The sequence below is a fragment of the Myxine glutinosa genome, chromosome 9 (genome assembly GCF_964187855.1).
Source record: "Myxine glutinosa chromosome 9, kmMyxGlut1.1, whole genome shotgun sequence".
Classification (NCBI taxonomy): domain Eukaryota; kingdom Metazoa; phylum Chordata; class Myxini; order Myxiniformes; family Myxinidae; genus Myxine; species Myxine glutinosa.
In genome coordinates, this window is record NC_136269.1 from 134,811,864 (window position 1) to 134,833,544 (window position 21,681).

The 21,681-nt window shown below is 41.7% G+C and overlaps 1 protein-coding gene across 1 annotated transcript in view; it reads left to right on the top strand.

The window, feature by feature from the left end:
* The window catches only part of LOC137434893 (cadherin-7-like), a 209,613-nt gene that overhangs the window by 171,455 nt on the left and 16,477 nt on the right, over positions 1-21,681 (top strand). Inside the window, exon 7 of the mRNA XM_068128091.2 lies at positions 10,274-10,461. Coding sequence (XP_067984192.2) covers positions 10,274-10,461 — 188 coding nt within the window. The remainder of the gene's footprint in view (positions 1-10,273; positions 10,462-21,681) is intronic.

A 21,681-nucleotide genomic window follows, 5' to 3' on the forward strand; every position in this document is an offset into this window, starting at 1 on the left:
ACTCACCCCATGACTCGAACCCACGTACCTCATCCACAGTTTGCCCCAGAAGAAGGTGGGATATATTATACATATATATATATATATATACATACATATACATACAGTGCATTCAGAAAGTATTCAGACCCCTTCACTTTTTTCACATTTTGTTATGTTGCAGCCTTATGCTGAAATCGTTTAAATTCATTTTTTCCCTCATCAATCTACACTCAATACCCCATAATGACAAAGAGAAAACAGGATTTTAGAAAGTTTTGCAGATTTATTTAAAATAAAAAACTGAAATATCACATTGACATAAGTATTCATACCCTTTGCTATGACACTTGAAATTTAGCTCAGGTGCCTCCCATTTCTCTTGATCATCTTTGAGATGTTTCTACACCTTGATTGGAGTCCACCTGTGGTAAATTCAATTGATTGGACATTATTTGGAAAGGCACACACCTGTCTATATAAGTTCTCGCAGCTGACAATGCATATCGGAGCAAAAACCAAGCCATGAGGTCGAAGGAGCTGCCTGCAGAGCTCAGACAAGATTGTGTCGAGGCACAGATCTGGGGAAGCCTAAAAAAAAACTCTGCTGCATTGAAGGTTCCCAAGAGCACAGTGGCCTCCATAATTCTTAAATGGAAGAAGTTTGGAACAACCAGGACTCTTTCGAGAGCTGGCCGCCCGGCCAAACTGATCAATAGGGGGCGAAGGGCCTTGGTAAGAGAGGTGACCAAGAACCCGATAGTCACTCTGGCTGAGCTCCAGAGATCCTGTGTGGAGATGGGAGAAACTTCCAGAAGGACAACCATCACCTCAACACTCCACCGATCTGGGCTTTATGGCAGAGTGGCCAGACAGAAGCCACTCCTCAGTGAAAGACACATGAAAGCCCACTTGGAGTTTGCAAAAAAGCACCTAAAGGACTCTCAGACTGTGAGAAACAAGATTCTGTGGTCTGATGAAACCAAGATTGAAATGTTTGGCTTCAATTCTAAGCGTCATGTCTGGAGGAAACCCGGCACTGCTCATCACCTGCCCAATACCATCCCAACGGTGAAGCATGGTGGTGGCAGCATTATGCTGTGGGGGTGTTTTTCAGCAGCAGGGACTGGGGGACTGGTCAGGGTGGAGGGAACAATGAACGGAGCAAAGTACAGAGATATCCTTAATGAAAACCTGAAACAGAGCGCTCAGGACCTCAGACTGGGCCGAAGGTTCACCTTCCAACAGGACAATGACCCGAAGCACACAGCCAAGACAATGCGGGAGTGGCTTAGGGCCAAGTCTGTGAAGGTCCTTGAGTGGCCCAGCCAGAGCCCTGACTTGAACCCAATCGAACACTTCTGGAGAGACCTGAAAATGGCTGTCCACAGACGGTCCCCATCCAACCTGACAGAGTTTGAGAGGATCTGCAGAGAAGAATGTCAGAAAATCCCCAAATCCAGGTGTGCAAAGCTTGGCGCGTCATACCCAAGAAGACTCGAGGCTGTAATCGCTGCCAAGGGTGCTTCAACTAAGTAGTTAGTAGTACAACTAACTAAGTAGTACAACTAACTTCAACTAAGTAGTGTACTAAGTAGTTATACTTCAAATAAGAGTTAAGGGTCTGAATACTTATGTCAATGTGATATTTCAGTTTTTTCTTTTTAATAAATTTGCAAAACTTTCTAAAATCCTGTTTTCTCTTTGTCATTATGGGGTATTGAGTGTAGATTGATGAGCGAAAAAATGAATTGAAACGATTTCAGCATAAGGCTGCAACATAACAAAATTTGAAAAAAGTGAAGAGGTCTGAACACTTTCGGAATGCAGTGTGTGTGTGTGTGTGTGTGTGTGTGTGTGTGTGTGTGTGTGTGTGTGTGTGTGTGTGTGTGTGTGTGTGTGTGTGTGTGTATATATATATATACTGAATCGAGGCTCGTGAAAGAGCTGACATTTACTTCACAAACAAATCAACCAGACAAACAAAATATATAAAAAGAGGGAGCGGAAGACAAGAGAAGAGGAAGCACACAAACACTTGAGGGCACACAACATTTAAGAGCAGGGAGATGTGTGGGAGGGAGAGGGCTTGGGGGGGGGGGGGGGGGGTGGCAGAAGTATCAAACACAAGGACACCAAGGACTTCCAGGACAGAAGTTGGTATTTCAAAAAAGTGGAATTGGGGTGAAATTAGCGGGGATAGAAAAGATCAATGTTTTGGATGGGGGAAGATAAGAGATGGTGGTGAACAGCTGTTTTAAAGACCTGGAGGGTGGAGTGGGATTGAAGAGAGTGAGGGAGTTTGTTCCAGAGGTGGGAGAAAAGAGGAATGAAGGAGCGAAGGTGAGCAGAGAGTCTTGATTATACAGATTATACAGATTGATTTTACAGTATATACAGTCACGTGAAAAAGTAAGTACACCCCATGTAAAGTTTTGACTTTTTCAACATATTTCAACATTCAGCTACATGATCTTCATTTCAACAATATTGATAGAAAAAGGTGATATAATATAACAAATATCATGAAACATTTACATTTTGTAGTCCATTGTATAATTTAAATAAACATAAATGCAAATTTCGCATGTGGAAAAAGTAAGTAGACCACTACATTTATCACTACTTCAAATACCTAAAATTAGAATGAGGTGCACCAGCTCAGGTGCAAATGATTAGAACATCGTCAGAAAGGATCTTGGAGGAACCTGTCTTATTTAAACATCAGACATTTAGTTTGGTTTGCTCTTTGTTGTTGAAGTGTGCGGCGTCACCATGCCTCGATCAAAAGAGCTCTCTGAGGCCTTCAGAAAGAAGGTTATAGATGCCTACGAGTCTGGGAAGTGATTTAAAAAGATCTCCAAACAATTTGAAATCAATCATTCGACTGTCCGGAAGATCATCTCCAAGTGGAGAAGATTGCAAACAACTGCCAACTTGTTCAGGCCAGGCCGCCCCATCAAGTTCAGCCCGAGAGCAGACCGCAAGATGCTGAAAGAAGTCTCTAAGACCCCCAGAATGTCATCACGGGACCTACAGGTCGCTCTTGCCACTGTTGATGTCAAAGTGCACGAGTCTACCATAAGAAAGAGGCTGCACAAATTTGATCTCCATGGGAGTTGTGCCAGGAGGAAACCTTTGCTGTCCAGAAAGAACATCAGGGCAAGACTAAAGTTTGCCAATGAACACCTTGGCAAAGACCAGCACTCTGGAACAATGTGCTCTGGACAGATGGGTCAAAGGTAGAGCTATTTGACCACAGCACCAGAAGACATGTTTGGCGAAAACCAAAGACAGCATTTGACCACAAGAACCTGATACCAACTGTAAAGCATGGTGGTGGAAATATTGTGGTTTGGGGCACCTTTGCTGCATCAGGGCCGGGGCAGCTCACCATCATAGAATCCACTATGAATTCTTGATTGTACCAGAGGGTGCTTGAGGATAATGTGAGGCCATCTGTCGGACAGTTGAAGCTCAACCGAAGGTGGACCTCACAACATGACAATGACCCTAAACATACGAGTAAATCCACCAAGGAATGGCTGAAAAGAAAGAAATGGAGGGTTCTGGAATGGCCAAGTCAAAGCCCAGATCTAAATCCCATCGAGATGTTGTAGGGGCATTTGAAACGAGCTGTGCATGCAAGAAACCCCTCAAACATCGCACAGCTGAAAGAATTCTGCATGGAGGAGTGGGCAAAAATTTCTCCCAGTCGATGTCAGAGACTGGTAGACAGTTATAAGAAACGCCTACTTGAGGTTGTTTCTGCCAAAGGGGGAAATACCACCTATTAGAGCCAAGGGTGTACTTACTTTTTCCACACGCGAAATTTGCATTTATGTTTATTTAAATTATACAATGGACTACAAAATGTAAATGTTTCATGAGATTTGTTACATTATATCACCTTTATCTATCAATGTTGTTGAAATGAAGATCAAATAGCTGTATGTTGAAATATGTTGAAAAAGTCAAAACTTTACATGGGGTGTACTTTCTTTTTCACGTGACTGTGTATATATATATATGTATATATATATATATGTATATATATATATGTATATATATATATATATATGTATATATATATATATATATATATATATATATGTATGTATATATATATATATATATATATATATATATATATATATATATATATATGTATATATATATATATATATATATATGTATATATATATATATATATATATATGTATATATATATATATATATATATATGTATATATATATATATATATATATATATATATGTATATATATATATATATATATATATGATCAAGGCACCTCCTAGCTTTAGTGGTGAGCACCAGCCACGAATTATGTCTCACACGGTAAATACCGCATAACCCGCAAGGAACCAACAGCCTGTCTGCCACACAGACCATCGTTCCCACCAGTGCAAACCAAAACCAGGGGGTGCGGTGCGATCGGCGGGGATAATAATCAACGAACATAACAGCGTGACGAGCGCTATCCCGATCTCCTGTGGACCGAAGTCCTAGACCAAAGCGTCACCTCCGACCCAAAGGGTCTTCTGGAGGCTTCAGCCCGGCCACTCTGTCAACAGACAGAGATTTATTCATTGGTCCCCATTGGCTAAACATCAAGCAGAGCCGCCAATCCAGATTTCGGGCTTATTAACCCTCGTCAGGACGGCATACTGCAAAAAATCTAACCATTGAGGACCAAAATCGTCTATTAAGATGATCCCTTTGGGTCGGAGGTGACGCTTTGGTCTAGGACTTCGGTCCACAGGAGATCGGGATAGCGCTCGTCACGCTGTTATGTTCGTTGATTATATATATATATATATATATATATATATATATATATATATATATATATATATATATATATATATGTGAAGAAGCGGCTCTTCGTTTGCAAAAGAAGTCCACAAACAGTTTGAAAATGACGCAGCTTTATTAAAAACCAACTTATACAGATCCGGAGGAGACAGACATCTACAGCAAGAACCAGCTTCATGCCACGTCTAGCCTTCCTGAAGCACATTGATTCGCAGTCCGTATAAATAGGGACAAGTTTATCAGAAAATCTCCGAGAGAACAAAGCGACTGGCGAGAGTCCCTCACCGTCATCCCTAGCCCCCACCGTCATCCGTCCCTTATCTGAACCAGATGTTTCTCTGGGCTCCGAGGAGACAGAAAATATAACTCATTAAAGGGAGGGTGCATTCTTTGGCTTCGATAAGGCCATAAAATATATGGGTTTGTTCAAATGAGTAATTCAAAGCATGTTTATACAGAGTCAAGCGTCGCTGTGATTAATACAAAATATATATGGTTTTAACGATAGGTTTATGTCTGCAATCTAATCATTCTACTAGCGTTACACAAAATCACGCGCATGTGAGCGTGATTTTACGACCGGCCTTATCTAGCCTCGAAAAAGCACACGTATACAATTGTCCAGCACGACCCAAGCGAGCCTTTCCTCATTTTAAACTAAAACGAAGCAAAAACCTTTTATTAACTTTATGAAAATAGCATATAAGCAACATTAAAATCATAACATATTATTCAAGACGTCTTATACAGAATTCTTAGCAATAACGAATCTACGACTTGACATATATATATATATATATATATATATATATACATATATATATATATATATATATATATATACATATATATATATATACATATATATATATATATACGTATATATATATATATATATGTATATATATATATACATATATATGTATATATATATATATATACATGTATATATATATACATATATATGTATATATATATATATATACATGTGTATATATATATATATACATATACTGTATATGTATATATATATATGTATATATGTATATATATATATATATATATATATATATATATATATATATATATATATATATATATATATATATATATATATGTATATATATATATATATATATATATATATATATATATATATATATATATATATATATATATATATGTATGTATATATATAAATATATATATGTATATTGTGTATATATATATATATATATATATATATATATATATATATATATATATATATATATACACATATATATATATATATATACACACACAGTCATGGTCAAAACTATTGGCACCCTTACACTTTTTTCAGATAATTCACAATTTTCTCTAAAAATAAGTTGAAATTGACAAAAGTATTTTGTCTCCACAATTCTTTTTATTTCACTGTTAATGTTACAGAACCTTTGTTTTTTGATTCAGAACTTAATATATCCTTTTAAATCAGAAAATAAAAACAAATGGCATTGACAAAATTATTGACACCCGAGACTTAATATTTGGTCAAAATTTGGACAAAATAAGTGCAGTCAAGCGTTTCCTATCGTCATGAATGAGCTTCCTTCACCTCTCTACTGGCAGTTTGATCCACTCTACTTGTGAAAACTGCTCCAATTCTCCCAGATTTGAAGGGTGCCTTCTTCGAACTACTGTTTTCAGATCTCCCCACAGGTGTTCAATGGGATTTAGATCTGGACTCATTGCTGGTCACTTCAGAACAGTCCAGCGTTTTGCCTTGAACCATTCCTGGGTGCTTTTTGAAGTGTGTTTGGGGTCATTTTCCTGATGCAAGACCCATGACCTTCGACGGAGACCCAGCTTTCTGACACCGAGTTGAACATTGCGCTCCAAAATGCCTTGGTAATCTCCTGATTTCATGATGCCATGCACGCATTCAAGGTACTCAGTGCCAGAGGCAGCACAGCAACCCCAAAACATCACTAAACCTCCTCCATGTTTGACTCTAGGGAAGGTGTCCTTTTCTTTGAAGGCTTCATTTTGTTTTCTTTAAACATAGAGATGATGTGCTTTTCCAAAAAGCTCTAATTTGGTCTCATCTGTCCACAGTGCATTCTCCCAGAAGGATTTTGGCTTGTTCAGGTGTGTTTTGGAAAACTTCAGTCGGACTTTTTTTAAATGTCTCTCTTTATGTCTCTTTAGCCTGGTGTTGGCTTAGCGGCAAGGGTGCCAGCTTAGGATCCTAGGATCCTGGGTTCGAATCCAGGTCGATCGGTGAATTAACGCCAGGGGGGTTGACTCAGCCTGTCATCCTTCCGAGGTCGGCTAATTGAGTTTTTTTTTTTTTTTTTTTTTTGTATACAAGATCGAGGCTCGTGAAAGAGCAAACATTAATCACACAAAAAGACAAACCGACACACAAAACACAAAAAACAAGGGGAGCGGCAGACAAGATGGGGAGAGAGGGGGGAGGACACAAAAGAGAGGGGGAAGAAGGGGAAGGACACAAACACAACATTTGAGAGCAGGGACATCGGGAGGACTTGGGGGGAGGTGGGAGAGGATTAAAACATATGAACACTGCAAGGACTCTGGGGTGAATTACCGGGGGTAGAAAAGATCAAGGTTTTCGATGGGGGAAGATAAGAGATGGTGGTGAACAGCTGTTTTAAAGACCTGGAGGGAGGAGTGGGATTGAAGGGAGTGGGGGAGTTTGTTCCAGAGGCGGGAGAAAAGGGGAATGAAAGAGTGAAGGTGAGCAGAGAGCCTAGACTTTGGCAGTTTAACCATAAGAGGGTTGCAGGCAGATCTTGTGCGACCTGAAGGAATATTGGGGGGACAGAGCACAGAGAGAGCTGGGGGAGCAAGGCCGGAGAGGAGTCGGTAGAAGACAGAAAGACCACCTACCTGCCTGCGGTGAGTGAGTGAAAGGCCCTCAGAGATAGCTTCATCGCGGGAGATTCCAATGATTCTGAAAGCTTTGGATTCAACAGCGTGAAGCCGAGCCAGGTGTGAGGCAGGAGCACCAGCCCAGAGGGGGGAACAGTATTCCATTGAGCTGCGGATGAAAGCCTTGTATGTGGTGAGGAGCTCAGGTGTGCCAAGGAAGGACTTCGCACGACGGAGGATGCCCAGTCGGCGACTGGCTTTGGAGGCCAGCTTGGAAATGTGGTTTTCCCAAGAAAGATCATGGCAGATAGTGAGACCCAAAAGCTTGAGCGACAGAACTTCTTGGAGAGGATTGTTGAGAAAGTAGATGGGAGGGTTGTCCAGTCGGTCCTTTCGGAGAGACATTGTAAGAATGTGAGATTTGTCAGGATTGAAAGACATGTTCCACTTGTTTGACCAGTCTGTGATTTTGTCCAGGTCTGCAGAGAGTGAGGAAGCTGCAGACTGCCGATCTGAGGGATGAGGAATGGAGCGACAGAGAGTAGAGTCGTCAGCAAAGAGATAGAGAGGATTTTCAAGAGAGTCAGAGAGATCATTGATGAAGACCAGAAAAAGCACAGGGCCCAGAACACTACCTTGGGGAACTCCAGCCTGAACAGGAAGAGGAGATGAGAGAAACCCATTCAGGGCCACACGTTGACTACGACCAGAGAGGAAGTCCGCCAGCCATGCATGGAGATTTCCATGGATACCAAAGGAGGAGAGTTTGGAGAGCAGAGCAGGGTGCCAGACCGTATCGAAGGCACGTGAAATGTCAAGGGAGACAGCTCTAATTTCCTGTTTGGCGTTGAGGACCTCCATCCATTGTTGAGAAAGCAGAAGCAGCATGTCCAGAGTAGAGTGACCAGGTCTGAAACCAAATTGATGATCAGAGATCAAGCCATTGGAGAAGAGGAAAGATTTAATATCTGAAGCAATGATGGATTCCATGACTTTGCTGATAATTGGGAGAAGGCTGATTGGTCTGTAGTTGCTGGGATCTGTTTTTGCACCTTTTTTGTGCAAAGCGGTGATGTTGGCTGATTTCCAAGCAGATGGCAGATGACCTTGAGCAAAAGAGAGGGTGAAGAGAACAGAAAGAGGGAGTGAAAGAGCAGAAGAACATGATTTTAGGACCCGTGGGCTGATGCCGTCAGGACCAGTTGCAGAATCAGAGTCGAGGGTTGACAGAAACTTTTCCACCTTGTCAGGAGGAAAGGACACAGAGTCCAGGAGCAGCTGGGTACGACTGGGTACGGTGGGTACAGAGAGGGATGGGTTTGGGACACAAGATTTAGAGGCAAACACAGAGTTGAGGCATTCAGCTTTTTCACGTGCGGAGTCAGCCGTTAAGCCGTTTGAGGTGAGGGAGGGGATGGAGGGGGAACAAACACCAGAAACAGATTTGACCAGACGCCACCAGGATTTGGAAGAGGGAGACAGATAAGAAAGTTCGCTGGTAATTCCCTGTTTGTCGTAAAAGGCGACAAACAGGGTTGGCGGCAGGAAGGGCATCCGGCCATAAAACATTGCTTCGAAAAGGAGACCAGCAAAAACAACAACAACCACGGTGCCCAAAAAAGGCCAACCCCCGCTTTGCGGGGAAAAATGGCCTCTAAAGGTCTTCTTTTTTTTTTTCCCCTCTCTCAACAGTGGGGTCCTCCTGGGTCTCCTACCATAGAACCCCCTTTCATTGAGTTGGCGATGGATGGTGTGAGTTGAAACTGTCGTACCTTGTGTCTGAAGGTCAGCTTGAATCTGTTTGGCAGTTGGTCGAAGTGCTTTCTCCACCATTCGAACAATCCTTCGCTGCAATCTTCGGTCAAGTTTTCCAACTTGGCTGGGTATTTCCCAGCATTAGCTTTATGAATGTAAAAAAAAAAAAAGCAAATTGCCCATTTTGGATGTGGAGGTTTTCTGGAAGCCTGATGGCTACTGGTGGGAGTTTGAAAGGTAGAAATATCAATAATGCTTCTTCCTCGGAAGCTTGACCGATGGAAACATAGTTGGAGTTTCTTTCAAACTCCGAACATGCCCATTTTCCACAAGTCACATGCAATGTCTTTTTATTCAGCATATAAAGAGTGAGTTCTCGTGATTGGAATATTTTGTTAAGAGAGACCGGAGATGTAGACCGTGGGCGGTATAGCACTGTGTTTAGTCGCTGAACATGAAACCTCGAAGGTAGTAAGGTTCGGGACAGTTTACATATTCGGAGGAACAGGAGACATCGGCACTACGCGTGCTGTGACAGGCTCAGGATTTGGGAATTGCATGAGGATAAAAGGACGATGTGATATATTTGCTGCGCATTATGCTGTGTTGTTTGCTCTTCCTTCTTTGCCTGTTACCGAGGGGTTTGTACCATAACCTTACCTGAATTCGCTCCAAGTCCCTCCGTCATCATTACGTTTCCTGCCCTTCTGTTCCCATCCCTCCTCTCCCATCTCATTATTCCCTTCCCCACCACTCTTACAACGCTTTGTCATTTCCCTTTATCCACCCAATCGCTCCATTTTCTCTTCCTCATGCTGTAGAAACGTACCGCATGGCGGTGAGCGAAGGCAGTGTGCCAGGCAGTGAGGTTGGTCGCCTAAGTGCCGATGATCCCGACGAGGGACAAAACCGATTGACAACGTTTCGGTTGCGTGGAGGGGACGGCACAGGGGTGTTCTCCATCTCAACGGACCGAAACACACAGGAAGGAGTTATCTCACTGGCACAGGTGCTCGGGATGATGGGGATTTGGGAAACGAAGAGTAAAGGATGCTAATGGGAGGGATCTTGATGGGGGTTTTGGATTGGAGAGGGGATAGATATCCTATAGAAAAAAAACAACTCATTGAGTGATGTAATGGGTTGAGGAAGAGTGTGATTTGGGATGATTATGTTATTTTAATTAACTTAATTGTATTGTTTTAATCTTAATTTTAACTGTATTTACTATTCGCTCTGAATTTTGTTAAAACATTTATGTTAAATTAAGAACAGGCCACAGTTTGGGTGAAAAATTCTTTATTCTATGTGCTGCAGAATTTCGGAAAATTATTTAAATTGATATCTTGCATTATTGTACAAGTATCACCCGGTGTTGGCTTAATGGTTAGGGTGGCGGGCTTGGGATCCGAAGGTCCTGAGTTCGAATCTCGTTGAATTAACGCCAGGTGGGCAGACACGCCCACAGCAAAATGATGCAACCAGCAGCCGGGTGGCTGCACACGAACCACCACATTGTACAATGTACAGGTACCAGAGGATGGTGCACAGGTAGTGAGTGCATTTACGTTTGAGCTGTCTAGTCTGGACCCGACTATAAACTGTCCAATTGGGGCTTCGTTGGCGCTGTCCTTCGGATAGACGTTAGCCCGGTGTTTTACCTGCTGGTATTAGCTTTGTGGGCATTCAAGATCCTTCGATGTCTGTAGCGAAGAGTAAGTGAGTTATCGCCATCAGCATCATGAATACACTACAAATTCCAACCAAATTCAGTCAAACATCAGGCCCGTCCAGTGGGTTCCTGAAATTGTTTGGACAAATTCCCACGGTTGACCCCAGAAGAAGGTGGGATGAATTGTGGCCATTAAAGTAGTAGTAGTTACCTCCACCACCGAAGGATGACGGATGTTTTCACTCCTGTGTGTTTGTCTTTCTTTGCCAATGAGCAGGATATCTCAAAAAGTTATGGGCGGATTCAGACGAAACGTGGTAGACCGCTTGAGTGTGTCACAAGGATGAATTGATTCAATTTCGGTGAAGATTCGAATCCTCAGCTGGATCAGATAAAAAAATTTAAAGTGATTCTTCACCATTGGGCCACACACACACACACACACACACCATTGTTGGATTGACCAAAAATGATATATAAGAGGGTATCTCAAAATCTCAAAAATGATATCAGGATATCTCAAAAAGTTGTGGACGACTTATGACAAAACTGGGTGGATGAGTTGTTTTTGTGACAAGAACTAGCCAATTAGATTTTGGTTCGGGTCCGGATCCAGATCGGGCCAATCAGTGGATAAAAAACGTAAACTGTTCAGCGAGCGGAGGTATGTGCCCCACCGAGTACTGTTCTAGTCGTTGTAGTCGTACAGCATTATTGTACTGGGTGTATGAATGCATGTTTTACCATCAAGGATTGGTATTTATATTGTAATATTTTCACGGTGTTGTCTAAGTGAACACAGGAAACTCTTAGGGTCATTGTTCACTTCATTCATAAAAACAGATAATCTGTACAGAGTCAAAGATAAGGATTTGTTCTGCCGACTCTTTCTGGTTATGACTGGTTGCCACCTCAAGCGCCATTCCAAACCCTAAATAACAATCCAAACCCTGCGTGTCAATCCAACGCCTGCTTGAAGCTATGACCTGGCCTTTTACACCGGAATATGGCGTGGGCTTTCACACCAGAATATGACCGGGGCTTTCACACCGGAATATGACGTGGGCTTTCACACCGGAATATGACCTGGGCTTTCACACCGGAATATGACCGGGGCTTTCACACCGGAATATGACGTGGGCTTTCACACCGGAATATGACCTGGGCTTTCACATTGGAATATGACCTTGGCTTTCACACCAGAATATGACCTGGGCTTTCACACCAGAATATGACTGGGGCTTTCACACCAGAATATGACCTGGGCTTTCACACCGGAATATGACTGGGGCTTTCACACCGGAATATGACGTGGGCTTTCACACCAGAATATGACCTGGGCTTTCACACCGGAATATGACGTGGGCTTTCACACCGGAATATGACTGGGGCTTTCACACCGGAATATGACGTGGGCTTTCACACCAGAATATGACCTGGGCTTTCACACCGGAATATGACGTGGGCTTTCACACCAGAATATGACGTGGGCTTTCACACCGGAATATGACGTGGGCTTTCACACCGGAATATGACTGGGGCTTTCACACCGGAATATGACGTGGGCTTTCACACCAGAATATGACCAGGGCTTTCACACCAGAATATGACCGGGGTTTTCACACCAGAATATGACCTGGGCTTTCACACCAGAATATGACCTTGGCTTTCACACCAGAATATGACCTTGGCTTTCACACCAGAATATGACCTTGGCTTTCACACCAGAATATGACCTGGGCTTTCACACCAGAATATGACCTTGGCTTTCACACCAGAATATGACGTGGGCTTTCACACCAGAATATGACCTTGGCTTTCACACCAGAATATGACGTGGGCTTTCACACCAGAATATGACCTTGGCTTTCACACCGGAATATGACGTGGGCTTTCACACCAGAATATGACCTTGGCTTTCACACCAGAATATGACCTGGGCTTTCACACCAGAATATGACCTTGGCTTTCACACCAGAATATGACCGGGGCTTTCACACCAGAATATGACCTTGGCTTTCACACCAGAATATGACCTTGGCTTTCACACCAGAATATGACCTGGGCTTTCACACCATAATATGACCTTGGCTTTCACACCAGAATATGACCTTGGCTTTCACACCAGAATATGACCTTGGCTTTCACACCAGAATATGACCTGGGCTTTCACACCAGAATATGACCTTGGCTTTCACACCAGAATATGACCTTGGCTTTCACACCAGAATATGACCTGGGCTTTCACACCAGAATATGACCTTGGCTTTCACACCAGAATATGACCTGGGCTTTCACACCAGAATATGACCTGGGCTTTCACACCAGAATATGACCTGGGCTTTCACACCAGAATATGACCTTGGCTTTCACACCAGAATATGACCTTGGCTTTCACACCAGAATATGACCTTGGCTTTCACACCAGAATATGACCTGGGCTTTCACACCAGAATATGACCTTGGCTTTCACACCAGAAGATGACCTTGGCTTTCACACCAGAATATGACCTGGGCTTTCACACCAGAATATGACCTTGGCTTTCACACCAGAATATGACCTTGGCTTTCACACCAGAATATGACCTGGGCTTTCACACCGGAATATGACCGGGGCTTTCACACCGGAATATGACGTGGGCTTTCACACCGGAATATGACCTGGGCTTTCACATTGGAATATGACCTTGGCTTTCACACCAGAATATGACCTGGGCTTTCACACCAGAATATGACTGGGGCTTTCACACCAGAATATGACCTGGGCTTTCACACCGGAATATGACTGGGGCTTTCACACCGGAATATGACGTGGGCTTTCACACCAGAATATGACCTGGGCTTTCACACCGGAATATGACGTGGGCTTTCACACCGGAATATGACTGGGGCTTTCACACCGGAATATGACGTGGGCTTTCACACCAGAATATGACCTGGGCTTTCACACCGGAATATGACGTGGGCTTTCACACCAGAATATGACCTTGGCTTTCACACCAGAATATGACCTGGGCTTTCAGACCAGAATATGACCTTGGCTTTCACACCAGAATATGACCTTGGCTTTCACACCAGAATATGACCTGGGCTTTCACACCAGAATATGACCTTGGCTTTCACACCAGAATATGACCTTGGCTTTCACACCAGAATATGACCTGGGCTTTCACACCGGAATATGACCAGGGCTTTCACACCGGAATATGACGTGGGCTTTCACACCGGAATATGACCTGGGCTTTCACATTGGAATATGACCTTGGCTTTCACACCAGAATATGACCTGGGCTTTCACACCAGAATATGACTGGGGCTTTCACACCAGAATATGACCTGGGCTTTCACACCAGAATATGACTGGGGCTTTCACACCGGAATATGACGTGGGCTTTCACACCAGAATATGACCTGGGCTTTCACACCGGAATATGACGTGGGCTTTCACACCGGAATATGACTGGGGCTTTCACACCGGAATATGACGTGGGCTTTCACACCAGAATATGACCTGGGCTTTCACACCGGAATATGACGTGGGCTTTCACACCAGAATATGACCTGGGCTTTCACACCAGAATATGACCTGGGCTTTCACACCGGAATATGACGTGGGCTTTCACACCGGAATATGACTGGGGCTTTCACACCGGAATATGACGTGGGCTTTCACACCAGAATATGACCGGGGCTTTCACACCAGAATATGACCGGGGTTTTCACACCAGAATATGACCTGGGCTTTCACACCAGAATATGACCTTGGCTTTCACACCAGAATATGACCTTGGCTTTCACACCAGAATATGACCTTGGCTTTCACACCAGAATATGACCTGGGCTTTCACACCAGAATATGACCTTGGCTTTCACACCAGAATATGACCTTGGCTTTCACACCAGAATATGACGTGGGCTTTCACACCAGAATATGACCTTGGCTTTCACACCGGAATATGACGTGGGCTTTCACACCAGAATTAGACCTTGGCTTTCACACCAGAATATGACCTGGGCTTTCACACCAGAATATGACCTTGGCTTTCACACCAGAATATGACCGGGGCTTTCACACCAGAATATGACCTTGGCTTTCACACCAGAATATGACCTTGGCTTTCACACCAGAATATGATCTGGGCTTTCACACCATAATATGACCTTGGCTTTCACACCAGAATATGACCTTGGCTTTCACACCAGAATATGACCTTGGCTTTCACACCAGAATATGACCTGGGCTTTCACACCAGAATATGACCTGGGCTTTCACACCAGAATATGACCTTGGCTTTCACACCAGAATATGACCTTGGCTTTCACACCAGAATATGACCTGGGCTTTCACACCAGAATATGACCTGGGCTTTCACACCAGAATATGACCTGGGCTTTCACACCAGAATATGACCTGGGCTTTCACACCAGAATATGACCGGGGCTTTCACACCAGAATATGACCTGGGCTTTCACACCAGAATATGACCTTGGCTTTCACACCAGAATATGACCTCGGCTTTCACACCAGAATATGACCTGGGCTTTCACACCAGAATATGACCGGGGCTTTCACACCAGAATATGACCTGGGCTTTCACACCAGAATATGACCGGGGCTTTCACACCAGAATATGACCTTGGCTTTCAAACCAGAATGTGACCGGGGCTTTCACACCAGAATATGACCTTGGCTTTCACACCAGATTATGACCTGGGCTTTCACACCGGAATATGACCTGGGCTTTCCCACCAGAATATGACCTTGGCTTTCACACCAGAATATGACCGGGGCTTTCACACCAGAATATGACCTTGGCTTTCAAACCAGAATGTGACCGGGGCTTTCACACCAGAATATGACCTTGGCTTTCACACCAGATTATGACCTGGGCTTTCACACCAGAATATGACCTTGGCTTTCACACCAGATTATGACCTAGGCTTTCACACCGGATTATGACCTGGGCTTTCACACCGGAATATGACCTGGGCTTTCCCACCAGAATATGACCTTGGCTTTCACACCAGATTATGACCTGGGCTTTCACACCGGATTATGACCTGGGCTTTCACACCGGAATATGACCTGGGCTTTCACACCAGATTATGACCTGGGCTTTCACACCAGAATATGACCTGGGCTTTCACACCAGAATATGACCTGGGCTTTCACACCAGAATAGGACCTTGGCTTTCATTCACATATTTGAGCATTGGAGAAGTTCCCTGCCATTGTGAACAGCTTGCCAGTAAAGTGAACCTGTTGGAAGTGTGATTACCCATCATGTCATTGACTTGACAACTTTTCGAGAAGTATCAGTTGAAAAGATTATTTAAACATTTTGAAACTGAAGTATCTGTAATTAATTCAAACTAATAATAAAAACTATAATAATGCATTACTTCCATTTGATACCTTTTTCAAACCACAAAATCGAATTCCTGTGATGCTGAAATAAATAATTGAAACTCGAACTGCACAGCACGAGCCTGAAATTATATATATTTTAATTGTTATTTTAAACAAAACATGGAACTGCCTTTTTGTCGGCAATGACTGTAGCGCCTCCGCAGTCTAGTGCCTGTGCACCTGTGCGTGCAGCACATTTTCACCGTGCAAGGAATGGTAATCTTTGGTCTCAGAAATGGTGTTCATTGTGGACAGGTTGTCAGATCCTTGATCACCTTTATGAGCCATTCGACGAGGGAGACACACACACACACACACACACACACACACACACACACACACACACACACACACACACACACACACACACACTCTTCTGTCACTATGTCTATGTAGAATCCTGCTCTTTCGAAACTGTCCTCAATGCAAAAATCTCATAAGCAACAACGTGTGGTTGTTGAGGGTTATTCTGCTTCACCTCTTTCTGATCTTCTTTGGTATGCAGCACAAGACTGCAGTGTAGCATCAATGGCCAAGGGTGCGGCTGTGCCACTGATGCAATGCTTTCTGTACATTAGGGCAGGGATTTGTAATTCGTTCAGGATGCCGGTGATAGCTCGCCTACTATTTGCGAAGGACACCATGGGATCTTTAACACTCACCGACTAATGACCGCAAACAAGACGAGGATGGAACACACATTGATGAATCACCCTCCTTGTGGAAACACCGGGCTGGCAGTTTATAGCTGGGTGGGGATTCGAACCCAGGCTAGACAGCTTCGAAGCGAGTGTGTGTACCTCTAGTCTAGACCATTAAAAAGATATCCTGGCAGTACACATCTTTCTGATGAGGTACCACTTTTATACATGCCAGTGTATATTGCCTTCTTTTATGTCTCATTTACATAAAAGACTCATCTATCTCCTGATCGATCATTCCTTCACCTTGCTGCCAATTCAGCCTCATTTACTGTTGTGCTCAGTTACATTAGATGGGGAAGAGGATGCGGGGTGGGGTTGCGGGACTGCCAGTTGTCTTGAAATCGATCTTGGCAGTTTTATAAATGGTCTTGTACCAATAATGTGTCTTTAAAATACATCTAAATGTAACAACCTTCCCATCTATGTTTTCAAAGAGCATTATTAAATATTCCCTTTGAATTCAGTGCCTTGATGAAGCGTCAGGGCTATGATACCAATTATTGCAACGAGACCCAAAATTATTTTTATTTTTAAATACATTTGTCAAGAGCGAGTACAAAGTGCCAGAGGCATATTGCTAACTGTTTAACTTTTGTTTTCTAAGATTTTGCCTTGTTTAAAGAGATATTTATGGGTGGAAATAAATGTGTAAGAAACAAGTCAGGAGACGACGATGGTTCACGAGCGAGCGGTATTCAATGACAAAGGTCAAAACCGACATTGAAAATATATAAATTGGAATGTATTATCTGTTATGAGACTAGTTAGCTACACAATACCGAAAATTTGGTTCGATTCCGACAACTTTGAAAATTTGACCTTTGTGAACTTCAAATGTCAAAACGAAGATTACTGACCTTGAAATGAGATAGAAAATAATGTATTATCTGTTATGAGACTAGTTAGCTACACAATACCGAAAATTCGGTTCGATTCCGACAACTTTGAAAATTTGACCTTTGTGAACTTCAAATGTCAAAACGAAGATTACTGACCTTGAAATGAGATAGAAAATAATGTATAATCAGTTATGAGACTAGTTAGCTACACAATACCGAAAATTCGGTTCGATTCCGACAACTTTGAAAATTTGACCTTTGTGGCCTTGAAATGTCAAAACGAAGGTTACTGACCTTGAAATGAGATAGAAAATAATGTATAATCAGTTATGAGGTTAGTTAGCTACACAATACCGAAAATTTGGTTCGATCCCGACAACTTTGAAAATTTGACCTTTGTGGCCTTGAAATGTCAAAACGAAGGTTACTGACCTTGAAATGAGATAGAAAATAATGTATAATCAGTTTTGAGGTTAGTTAGCTGCACAATACCGAAAATTTGGTTCGATTCCGCCAACTTTGAAAATTGGACCTTTGTGGCCTTGAAATGTCAAAACGAAGGTTACTGACCTTGAAATGAGATAGAAAATAATGTATAATCAGTTATGAGACTAGTTAGCTGCACAATACCGAAAATTTGGTTCAATGCCGACAACTTTGAAAATTGGACCTTTGTGGCCTTGAAATGTCAAAACGAAGAATACTGACCTTGAAATGAGATAGCAAATAATGTATAATCAGTTATGAGACTAGTTAGCTACACAATACCGAAAATTTGGTTCGATTCCGACAACTTTGAAAATTTGACCTTTGTGAACTTCAAATGTCAAAACGAAGATTACTGACCTTGAAATGAGATAGAAAATAATGTATTATCTGTTATGAGACTAGTTAGCTACACAATACCGAAAATTCGGTTCGATTCCGACAACTTTGAAAATTTGACCTTTGTGAACTTCAAATGTCAAAACGAAGATTACTGACCTTGAAATGAGATAGAAAATAATGTATTATCTGTTATGAGACTAGTTAGCTACACAATACCGAAAATTCGGTTCGATTCCGACAACTTTGAAAATTTGACCTTTGTGAACTTCAAATGTCAAAACGAAGATTACTGACCTTGAAATGAGATAGAAAATAATGTATAATCAGTTATGAGACTAGTTAGCTACACAATACTGAAAATTCGGTTCGATTCCGACAACTTTGAAAATTTGACCTTTGTGGCCTTGAAATGTCAAAACGAAGGTTACTGACCTTGAAATGAGATAGAAAATAATGTATAATCAGTTATGAGGTTAGTTAGCTACACAATACCGAAAATTTGGTTCGATCCCGACAACTTTGAAAATTTGACCTTTGTGGCCTTGAAATGTCAAAACGAAGGTTACTGACCTTGAAATGAGATAGAAAATAATGTATAATCAGTTTTGAGGTTAGTTAGCTGCACAATACCGAAAATTTGGTTCGATTCCGCCAACTTTGAAAATTGGACCTTTGTGGCCTTGAAATGTCAAAACGAAGGTTACTGACCTTGAAATGAGATAGAAAATAATGTATAATCAGTTATGAGACTAGTTAGCTGCACAATACCGAAAATTTGGTTCAATGCCGACAACTTTGAAAATTGGACCTTTGTGGCCTTGAAATGTCAAAACGAAGGTTACTGACCTTGAAATGAGATGGAAAATAATGTATAATCAGTTTTGAGGTTAGTTAGCTGCACAATACCGAAAATTTGGTTCGATCCCGACAACTTTGAAAATTTGACCTTTGTGACCTTCAAATGTCAAAACGAAGATTACTGACCTTGAAGTGAGATGGAAAATAATGTATAATCAGTTTTGAGGTTAGTTAGCTGCACAATACCGAAAATTTGGTTCGATCCCGACAACTTTGAAAATTTGACCTTTGTGACCTTCAAATGTCAAAACGAAGATTACTGACCTTGAAATGAGATGGAAAATAATGTATAATCAGTTATGAGGTTAGTTAGCTGCACAATACCGAAAATTTGGTTCGATCCCGACAACTTTGAAAATTTGACCTTTGTGACCTTCAAATGTCAAAACGAAGATTACTGACCTTGAAGTGAGATGGAAAATAATGTATAATCAGTTATGAGGTTAGTTAGCTACACAATACCGAAAATTTGGTTCGATCCCGACAACTTTGAAAATTTGACCTTTGTGGCCTTGAAATGTCAAAACGAAGGTTACTGACCTTGAAATGAGATAGAAAATAATGTATAATCAGTTTTGAGGTTAGTTAGCTGCACAATACCGAAAATTCGGTTCGATTCCGCCAACTTTGAAAATTGGACCTTTGTGGCCTTGAAATGTCAAAACGAAGGTTACTGACCTTGAAATGAGATAGAAAATAATGTATAATCAGTTATGAGACTAGTTAGCTGCACAATACCGAAAATTTGGTTCAATGCCGACAACTTTGAAAATTTGACCTTTGTGGCCTTGAAATGTCAAAACGAAGAATACTGACCTTGAAATGAGATAGCAAATAATGTATAATCAGTTATGAGACTAGTTAGCTACACAATACCGAAAATTTGGTTCAATGCCGACAACTTTGAAAATTGGACCTTTGTGGCCTTGAAATGTCAAAACGAAGGTTACTGACCTTGAAATGAGATAGAAAATAATGTATAATCAGTTATGAGACTAGTTAGCTGCACAATACCGAAAATTTGGTTCAATGCCGACAACTTTGAAAATCGGACCTTTGTGGCCTTGAAATGTCAAAACGAAGGTTACTGACCTTGAAATGAGATGGAAAATAATGTATAATCAGTTTTGAGGTTAGTTAGCTGCACAATACCGAAAATTTGGTTCGATCCCGACAACTTTGAAAATTTGACCTTTGTGACCTTCAAATGTCAAAACGAAGATTACTGACCTTGAAGTGAGATGGAAAATAATGTATAATCAGTTTTGAGGTTAGTTAGCTGCACAATACCGAAAATTTGGTTCGATCCCGACAACTTTGAAAATTTGACCTTTGTGACCTTCAAATGTCAAAACGAAGATTACTGACCTTGAAATGAGATGGAAAATAATGTATAATCAGTTATGAGGTTAGTTAGCTGCACAATACCGAAAATTTGGTTCGATCCCGACAACTTTGAAAATTTGACCTTTGTGACCTTCAAATGTCAAAACGAAGATTACTGACCTTGAAGTGAGATGGAAAATAATGTATAATCAGTTATGAGGTTAGTTAGCTGCACAATACCGAAAATTTGGTTCGATGCCGACAACTTTGAAAATTTTACCTTTGTGACCTTCAAATGTCAAAACGAAGGTTACTGACCTTGAAATGAGATAGAAAATAATGTATAATCAGTTATGAGACTAGTTAGCTGCACAATACCGAAAATTGGTTCGATCCCGACAACTTTGAAAATTTGACCTTTGTGACCTTCAAATGTCAAAACGAAGATTACTGACCTTGAAGTGAGATATAAAATAATGTACAATCAGTTATGAGGTTAGTTAGCTACACAATACCGAAAATTCGGTTCAATGCCAACAACTTTGAAAATTTGACCTTTGTGACCTTCAAAGGTCAAAGGTCGAGGATTCTG